This window comes from Nanorana parkeri, unplaced genomic scaffold (assembly GCF_000935625.1).
Source record: "Nanorana parkeri isolate BGI_ZX_2015 unplaced genomic scaffold, ASM93562v1 scaffold834, whole genome shotgun sequence".
In the NCBI taxonomy this organism is placed as follows: Eukaryota; Metazoa; Chordata; class Amphibia; order Anura; family Dicroglossidae; genus Nanorana; species Nanorana parkeri.
In genome coordinates this window covers 219761-229363 of record NW_017307102.1, presented here as the reverse complement: position 1 = coordinate 229363, position 9603 = coordinate 219761, and the positions used below count along the sequence as shown (strand labels likewise).

Below are 9603 nucleotides of genomic sequence, written 5' to 3'. Positions count from 1 at the left end.
TTCATCTATAGCATCATAAAAAAAGAGACAGCAGGGGAGGAGAAAGGAGCTGTCCCTTTAAATGTGGGAATATACACAGCAGGCCGGATGACAGCAGTGCTAACACCACTATCACAATAATCCGGAGCCCCCCCCCCGCCCCGATCATGTGCTGGGACTGGATCCCCCGTGCAGGAGGAGGTGATCATGTCTGACGTGTGACTCTGCTTCCTGCCGTGATGTCTATGCCCTCCCTCAGCATCCAAGAAGCCAGCGGAAGTCAACATGTCGAGTCTACACAAGAACAAGTAAGACAGTGCGGGTGCACTGGGGCTGATTTCCGGGGTGCAGGGCACGCAGGGGGGCATGGATCGGTGCAGGGCAGACAGGGGTACATGGATTGGTGCATGGTGACAGCTCGTTTTATATACATCGCCGTCAGTGCTGGGAGTGTCTAATTGACAGTTGTACTAAAACATATGTATCCATCCTCATCCTATCAGTGTCTCTATAGATCTGTCTGGAGGCTGATCACATGTCATGTATATATTATCAGTGAACCTGCCAGGATCCTAAAAAAAACCTACAGACCCTGCCATGATCCTTAAAAACCCTACAGACCCTGCCATGATCCCACGGACACTGCCATGATCCTAAAAACCCTACAGACCCTGCTATGATACTGCGGAGCCTGCCATGATCCCACAGACCCTGCCATGATCCTAAAAACCCCACAGACCCTGCCATGATCCCACAGACCCTGCCATGATCCTAAAAACCCTGCCATGATCCTAAAAACCCTGTAGACCCTGCCATTATCCTAAAAACCCTACAGACCCTGCCATGATCCCGCGGACCCTGCCATAATGCTAAAAAACCTTACAGACCCTGGCATGATGCCGCGGAGCTTGCCATGATCCCGCGGACACTGCCATGGTCCTAAAAACCCCACAGGCCCTGCCACGATCCCGCAGACCTGCCATGATCCTTACCCTACAGACCCTGCCATGATCCCACGGACCCTGCCATGATCTTAAAAACCCCACAGACCCTGCCACCATCCCGCAGACCCAGCCATGATCCTAAAAACCCTACAGACCCTGCCACGATCCCGCAGACCCAGCCATGATCCTAAAAACCCTATTAACCCTGCCATGATACCATGGAGCCTGCCATGATCCCGCGGACCCTGCCATGATCCTAAAAACCCTACAGACCCTGCCATGATCCCACGGACCCTGCCATGATCTTAAAAACCCCACAGACCCTGCCACCATCCCGCAGACCCAGCCATGATCCTAAAAACCCTACAGACCCTGCCACGATCCCGCAGACCCAGCCATGATCCTAAAAACCCTATTAACCCTGCCATGATACCATGGAGCCTGCCATGATCCCGCGGACCCTGCCATGATCCTAAAAACCCTACAGACCCTGCCATGATCCCACGGACCCTGCCATGATCCTAAAAACCCTATTAACCTTGCCATAATCTCACAGACCCTGCCATGATCCTAAAAACCCTACAGACCCTGCCATGATCCCGCGGACCCTACCATGATCCTAAAAACCCTACAGACCCTGCCATGATCCCGCGGACCCTACCATGATCCTAAAAACCCTACAGACCCTGCCATGATCCCACAGACCCTGCCATGATCCTAAAAACCCTACAGACTCTGGCATAATACCATGGAGCCTGCCATGATCTTAAAAACCCCGCAGACCCAGCCACGATCCCTTAGACCCAGTCATGATCCTAAGCACTCTGCAGACCCTGCCATGATCCAACAGACCCAGCCATGCATTAGAAAATACCATTTGCATGTATAACTAGAACTTTTACACTGTGGTTATAACACACACAGACCATCGCTTTGTCTTTTGCATGCCACTCCCTGCCCATTTTATTGAGGTTGCTGTGATGTTTAGGTATCAAAGTGGGTCACAACAGTGGATTTTTTTTGCTTGGAGTTCTGCTTTAAGGCCTGGTTCACACCTAGGAATTTTACACCTAGGAATTTTTGAGCAGTTGGAAAAGTGTTTTTAAATGCCCAACACAAGAAATCCCATGATTTTCAATGGAGCTGTTTTCACACCTGAGCAGCAAAACGCCAGCATGAAAAAGCCAAACACCCGAAAAGGTACATGAGCTTCTTTGGGCAGTTAAAAGTGCGCTTTGTCCCCGTAGACTTCAGTTGAAATGGCCAAAAACGTGCGGCAGAAGCTTAAACGGCGCCGCCTAGGTGTGAACCAGGCCTTGAGGACTGTTTAATGCTTATGCTTTGCAGTAGTTGCACTCTGAAGTGTGTTTTTGTGCCATTCATTTAGAAGTACAAGTATAGTAGGTCCAAACAGACCTGCACTGCAGAACACCGCAACACACGTACCTTGCTTTGCATTGCGCTGTGTTAAGTGAATAATATTATTATTATACAGGATTTATATAGCGCCAGCAGTTTGCGCAGCGCTTTACAATATAATGAAGACATTACAATCACAATGCAATTCAAGACAAGATGGTAAGGAGGGCCCTGCCCCTGAGTGCTTACAATCTAAAAGGGAGGGAGAGGTGATACATGAGGAGGTAGAATAATGCAGGACTGCCTTCTTCTCCTTGTTTTGTGTTAGCAGCCCATTCAAAGTGAACACAACAGTGTTAAGGGGGCCTAAAGGGTAACCCATTGCATCCCCTCAAATTTGTAGTGCCCATTCACACTAGCCACAACTAATCGAGGCAGTATAATATAGCACAGAGCCAGAGGCTGCTGAACTTACAGTATATGTTTAGACTTTTTGTTGTTTTATTTGAGCTTGGTGTAAATATACATATCAATGCATTTTAGGCCTCATTCACACGAGAAACAGCCAGCATGTACAGCTCCGTGAGCGTGCACGGCCGTACCGGGCAGCTCCCGGGAAGGACAGGTGCTGTGTGTGATTAGTACGCAGCCCCCGTCCTTCTCTATGGGACTACGCGGCCGTACACCGCCCTACGCTCACCCGCCCTGCGCGTCCCTGCGGGTGTCCGTACTCGTACGCTGACAGGATGCATCCTGTCTGCGTCCGAGCCGGGACACCCGCACCCGTACGGACCTGCACTTGGGTTGAGCGTAGGGTGGCGTACGGCCGCGTAGTCCCATAGAGAAGGATAGAGGCTGCGTACTAATCACACACAGCACCTGTCCTTCCCGGGAGCTGACCGATACGGCCGTGCACGCACCACGGAGCTGTATGTGCCAGCCGTTTCTCGTATGAATGAAGGCATAAACTGCATAGATCATTTTAAAGTGGTGTAAACAAAGCAACTTTAAGCAAGGGAATGAGGTCATGCTACTTAACAGTTCACAGATGATCCACGAAGTTGAAGCCCTAGGGTGCGTATTAAAAAAAACAAGGTGGAGTACTAATCACTTTCCCTTTAAGCAGTAAAGTTTAGTTTATGCCGTCAAAGTGAAGTGTGTCTTCAGTGAGTATATATGTTCAGTTATTTTTGCAGTGTTTACCTTTAAAGCAGAACTCCAACTTTGTTACAAAAAAAATAATTATTCAGCATCTGTTGAAAATGGGTGCTCTGTGATGCCATTCATTTTATAAGTCACATCTGACAGACCTGCATTACAGCACATCTCAATGTAGGGTAACTGTGCATTGTGGTGAGTTGTGCTGGCAAAATGGGCACAGGTCCAACTTTGGGTCCAAGGTGGTGCATTAGTAGCCCATTTAAATTAGTAGGCTGTCTTAAAGGGGAACTTCAACCCGATGACAACAAAGGCACCTTTAGAAATGTTTAGTAATGGCAATCGAAAAAACAGATTCTTACAGATAATTGACGGCTTTTTATTCTTTACATACCTTATTTTTCTTTTGTTTCCCCATTCTTCTCACCGTGGCCATATTCACTAAGCAAAGATGAATCCTTCTTCCTTTACATCCTAGAACTTTTTGTCTCCCTTCTGGAACATGTGACATTCAACATCATCTAAGGGGGAAAAAGATGCCTTTGCCCGAGATCTTGTGATATTTTGCAGTTTACAGATGAGATTTCCCAGGAAGGCACTATTGATGTAGCCAGGACTACATCACCAGTGCCTCACTCAACCAGGAAGTGGGAAAAACAGTAATTGTTAGCGGTGCACCGAAATGAAAATGTCAAAATCGAAACTGAAATAAAAAAAAATGTCAGACCGAAACTGAAAATTGCTTTTTATTTTAACTTTTTCAAAAAAATTTAAATATTTTATTTTTACTTTTTAATAAACTTTTTTTAATTTTTTATATTTTCATTTATTCATTTTTTTGTATTAAATATTTTTTACTTTACTTTTAGGGGCTTCTGGGAAATATTAGGGGTCTAAACAGACCCCTGATATTTCCCTTTTTTGAAATAGAAAAAGAGATTGAGAACACAGAGTCCTCAATCTCTTTTTCTGCAGCCCCTGTCATAAATGAACAGGAATCCTCTGAGTGTTCCTGTTCATTGAAACATGAGGACAGAGTATGTTTACTATAACCACAATTATGAATGAACAGGAGGTGATGTAGATCACTTCCCATTCATTCATAATTGAGGATATAGTTAACATACAGTGTCCTCAATTATTTACAAACACTCAGCGATCACTGACTGCTTGTACCTGCTCTCCATCCTGACAGGCTGTCACAGGAGGCTGAGCGAGCGGAGCTCAGCTTGCTATGACAACACTGTCTGTCTCCGCCCACACACCGCTCTGCCGATCTGTGACAGGAGGCTGAGCGGTGTGGGAGGAGAGACGCCGGCCGCTCACAGAGCTCTCCTCCCGCAGCGTTCGGCCGCCTGTGACAGTTTCTCTCCTTCCCGCTGGGACACAGAGCAGCGCCCAGCGGGGAGGAGAGAAAGAACGGCCAGAAAAAGGCACTTTCGGCATTATGCCAAAAGTGCCATTTTCGGCCGATACATCGGTGCATCCCTAGTAATTGTAATTAAAATAAAACATTTTTTTAACTATTAAATGCTACTTGATTTCATATCAGTATGCAGAGCTGTGATTTTATTTTAATTTTTTTAGTGAAAGGGGTAAAGGTCCACTTTAACCCAACACATGTTGACACATGATACAATGCACGTTAACGCACTGCTTTGGATGGCACAGGCGTGGTGGCCCTCAAAGTTCTTTTTTATTCAAGAATGTTATAAACAAGGGGAAGGCCATAACAATTGCCATTGAATGTTGAACTATGTGCAGTCATATAGTAATACAGCAGGTAATTTATTAGAAACTGCAAATAAGTATTAGTTTGTTGTGCTTTTAGGTGCCCACATTTAAAACAGCAGGGGGATACACTTAAGCCCATTAAATAAGATTGGTGTGTTTTATATCAGGGGTGCACAATTTTTTTTTTAATGGAATTCGGGAGCCAGCAGGATTTTGTAGGAGCCATCCTCACTGACAGCAACTAGAGAAAACTTTAAACGTTAGGTGCCATCAGTCATTTATAAGGAGCATTGGCTACCTAACTCCTGGGATTTGTCCAGCCCTGGTTTATATTTTTACAAGCTTGTTCTTTCATAATTTTAGAGTAAATGTAGAGGTTTGTAGATAGAGGGGGCTCTTGGTGGTTTATCTCAATTAGTCTCTCAACAGCTGTTGAGATGAGATCTATAGTGTGATATGTGTGTTGAGTGAAGCTGCCCATACACCTTGCGATCATCGTACGGAACTTTTCGTCTGGTGATCGAACCGTCGTACGATTTGCGTACTGCGGCCCCATCCTGCCCCGATTATCGCAAGGTTCAATCAGCAGTAATAAAAATGTTTTTTTAAAAAGCAGCTGGACTAATTGCGGTAATCGACCGCACGTATTTTCGTCTGTGCATGTGCAGTGTAAATCGTACTAATTTTGACATACGGAAACTCCACCAACCTTGCTAAAAGCGTACGATTGACCGAAGTTTTCTAACCTGCTGGTTTGTCAAAAGTCGATCGATTGTACAGTATTTGCGGTTGTACACTGCCCATCAACCTTACGAATATCGGACGAAAACGCGATTGCATACGAAAATCGGCCGATATTCGTTAGGTGTATGGGCAGCTTGAGTCATAGACTTGCATTGTGAGAAAGAGCAGTAAACTGTGTAGTACTGCAAAGCAGAAGCAGAGACTACCAATGTTATCAGCAAATATGACTGCTTCCCATGTAGGTATATAATTACAACTTAGATGCTGAAACTTGAGAACATTAAAGAGCAATGCTAACATTTATACATCAGTTGATCTCTTTGAAATATGTATTGATAAATACCTGAAAAGACTATGCACCCTCTTTAAGCCCCCATTCACACTTGAGTGCAAGCATCTTCAGGTGATCCTTTTTTTTTTTTTCCCCTCCAACCCATGGTCTAAATGAAAAACGAAAACGGATTCTTCCATCAATGTTTTGACGGACGAATCTCTTGCTGTTTCTATTGTATGCTGACATTCTGACTGGCCGCTGTCAGAATGCCCGAATGGAGATAGCAGCTGATGGGCTACTAACTTCGCTTGTCCTTGAATTTCCGACCGGGTCCCTCAGTCAGCTGATCAAGGGATGCTGGGCGAAAAGGTGCTGACTACATCAGGAACTGGCCAAAATTCGAACCATGTGTACCCAGCTTAATTCTTGAGCGATTTTGTTTTACCCAATGGAAAGCTAGTTACTGTGAGGCAGAGATAGTTGAGTGTGAAATTGTTTGAAAAACACACTTTGGGGGTGATTTACTAACCTAAACACACACACACAACAGGTGCGTGTGATTTTCACACAGCAAAACGTATTTATCAACCAAAAAGTCTCTAAAAGCATATTTCCACTAATGCCATATATGGAAAAATCATGCAAATGATGCATATATAATGCTGCTTCACAGTTTAGACAAAAATGGTTAGCTCATGCATTTACATTCCTGCATTCATCAACGCAAGCAACATAACATAGAGCTAATTTACACCACATTACCTTGCAATTCATTGCAGGGCTTTGCACAACACACCTGCTGGGTGTGTATACACTACAAAGGTGTTTCGATTCCTCCCATAGATCATGCTGGGAGGGAACACACTACAGAGGTGTATACACGTTCGTGGTGTGCTTAAAAGGTTAGTAAATCAACCCCTTTACGTTCATTTTTCAGGTGCACCCGTTGAAGTCTATGCGGCCAAAAACACATGATTCTGCCCAAGAAATAGCTTCGGTACTATTTTAAGCTCCAAGCGACTCAGCGCTCAGGTGTAAATGTTGAGTGTTGAAAATAATTGGATTCTTCATAATGAGCATTGAAGCGTTTCGGGAAAACGGGCCAAAATGCTCAGGTGTCAATGGCACCATTAATCATGGGGTTCTTCATGTTGAGCATGGGCGTGCATCGGAAAACATGCGACAAAGCGCTCAGATGGGTATACACGGGTGGAACGAAAAAAAAAATGAATAGATATGAGTGTTGAAGGACAAATCCCCTGCTGTTTTCTTTGTATTCTGACAGCGGCCATCGGGCTGCTTGATCTATTCGGCTGATAATTTTCCAATATGCTCCTTTGATCACCTGATCGTGGGATACCTGGCAGAAGGGTGCTGACGATGGCACCCATGAAGCATCTATCCCACCCCAACCTAACCTCCGAACCATCACGTTCTCAAACAATTCATCCCACACAGCTACCTCCTCATGGATCACTTCCTCCTCCCTTTTAGATTGTAAGCCCTCACGGGCAGGGCCCTCCTTTACCATCTTGTCTTGAATTGTACTGTGATTGCAATGTCTTCCTTATATTGTAAAGCGCTGCGCAAACTGTTGGCGCTATATAAATCCTGTATTATAATAATAATAATAATAATAATCTATGGCCTACTTTAGACATGAGACTTTCAAAATTATTAGTTTGCTTACAAACCCCAAACAAAAGAGATTTAGTCCTCATTGTAGGAATTATGGACAGAAATGTGGATACTATTATACACCTCAGTTGTGCACCCACTTTGTGGATTTGCAGCATGACGCCAAGAAGTACATTGCCAGTTATTTAGCTGTTTCATGTTTGTTCGCTCCCATGTGCATGACACATAACAATGATATCTGTGATTGTATTTCAAAGGAAACTCCCTGATAAAATGCTGCCCTGTTTGCAGAACTTGATCTCACTCTTGAAGGATCCTGTACAGTAGGCGATGTGTACTAATCAGGTGACGTTTTTTGTCTGTTTGCAGAATTGCAGAGTTCCAGGGCATTCTCAGTGAACCGCACATCAAACTGCTTGTGTTGAGGGAACTTTGCTTTAACGGTAAAGACGTCTTGCCTCATCAGGATTCATAGACTGCTGAACTTTAGCTTGTTCTTAGAGCCTTTTTTTTCCCCACAATGTTTGCAAACCCTAAATGGTTTCACATTTACTTAAGATAGATTTACATAGGAGATAATTAACTGTTGAAAAAAACAAGGTGGATAAAATATGCAAATCTCTTGGGCAAGGTGGCCAAGGACAGAACAGTGAATGGAGGACAGTCTGAAGTGCATTCACAATGTGACCATCTTTTGATGTCCTTTTGGTCAGTTTGTCTCCTAAACACCAGCACTGCAGTCACACAAGCTCTATTACTTTGGGCAGTGAAGAAGGAGAAGCCTCGAGTACCCAGTACTGGTGCCAGAGAAATTATCGATTGGGTACATCCTGCTTATCCTTAACATATACTTTTAGCAATGTTTTATAGTGATGAAAGTGTATCTAATGTCCCCCAAAAAATCTTTATAGTTTTGTATAGAGTATGCTATTGTAAAACCCCTGTTTATTTTCATTTTCTGTCTCTGTCACATTAGGGAGAATTCTTTTCGTTCCTGCCCAAGAGACAGCATTGGAGTGAGAAGAGATCTCCCCAAAGTCAGTGTTGTCACCTGAAGAAGTGTATGCATTGGAAGATTGGCCTTCACCTCCTGTTCTAATGACAGCTGTAAAATGTTGGATTTCCCTTGTTCTGTTTTAGGGACAATGGTCATCATGATAGATGGAGAGTGTGAGTCTATCCAGCAAGGGTAGATTATCTGTTTGTCCTGGTGACCTTTTGATAGCGGGACAGAAAGTGATGGAAAATCCCAAATGTTACAGTTGTCAACCAGAGCAGGAAGTAAAGAAAATCTTCCAGTGGGGACCACTGCTCCTGTAACATCTGTCTAAGACCCCATTCACACTGAGCGATTTGTCGCACTATTTCAGCGTGCCCAATAGGGCTGCAACAACTAATCGACATAATCGATTATAATCGATTATTTAAAAAGTTGTCAACTTTTTCAATAATCGATTAATCGGCTTCCGATCAGTTGGCCCTGTTCACGGCTCCACACACGCTGCGCGCCGCACCTCCTCCCCAACTCACGCTCACCGCTGCCAGACCCGCCCGCATCAACTATCTACACGCCACACCTCCTTCCCACCTCACACTCACCACCCGTCCACATCCACGATCGGCACAGGGACGCGGGGAGATGTAAGAGGAGGAGGTGTGGGGGGATGACAGCCGCCGACAGACAGGCCCGATCTCAGAGGCAAGTTGCTGGAAGACTGCTCAGGTAAGCCTGCACTTTCCCACACATGGTGCTCTATAATGTATTGCTGGGAT

General features: G+C 44.7%; 1 protein-coding gene across 1 annotated transcript in view; it reads left to right on the top strand.

Annotated features, from left to right (window-relative positions):
• Positions 1–233: 233 nt before the first annotated feature.
• TBC1D13 (TBC1 domain family member 13) overlaps positions 234–9603 on the top strand; it is a 23972-nt gene continuing 14602 nt past the window's right edge. The window contains exons 1-2 of the mRNA XM_018565330.1: positions 234–287; positions 8200–8273. Of these exons, the coding sequence (XP_018420832.1) occupies positions 265–287; positions 8200–8273 (97 nt within the window). The 5' untranslated portion in view covers positions 234–264. The remainder of the gene's footprint in view (positions 288–8199; positions 8274–9603) is intronic.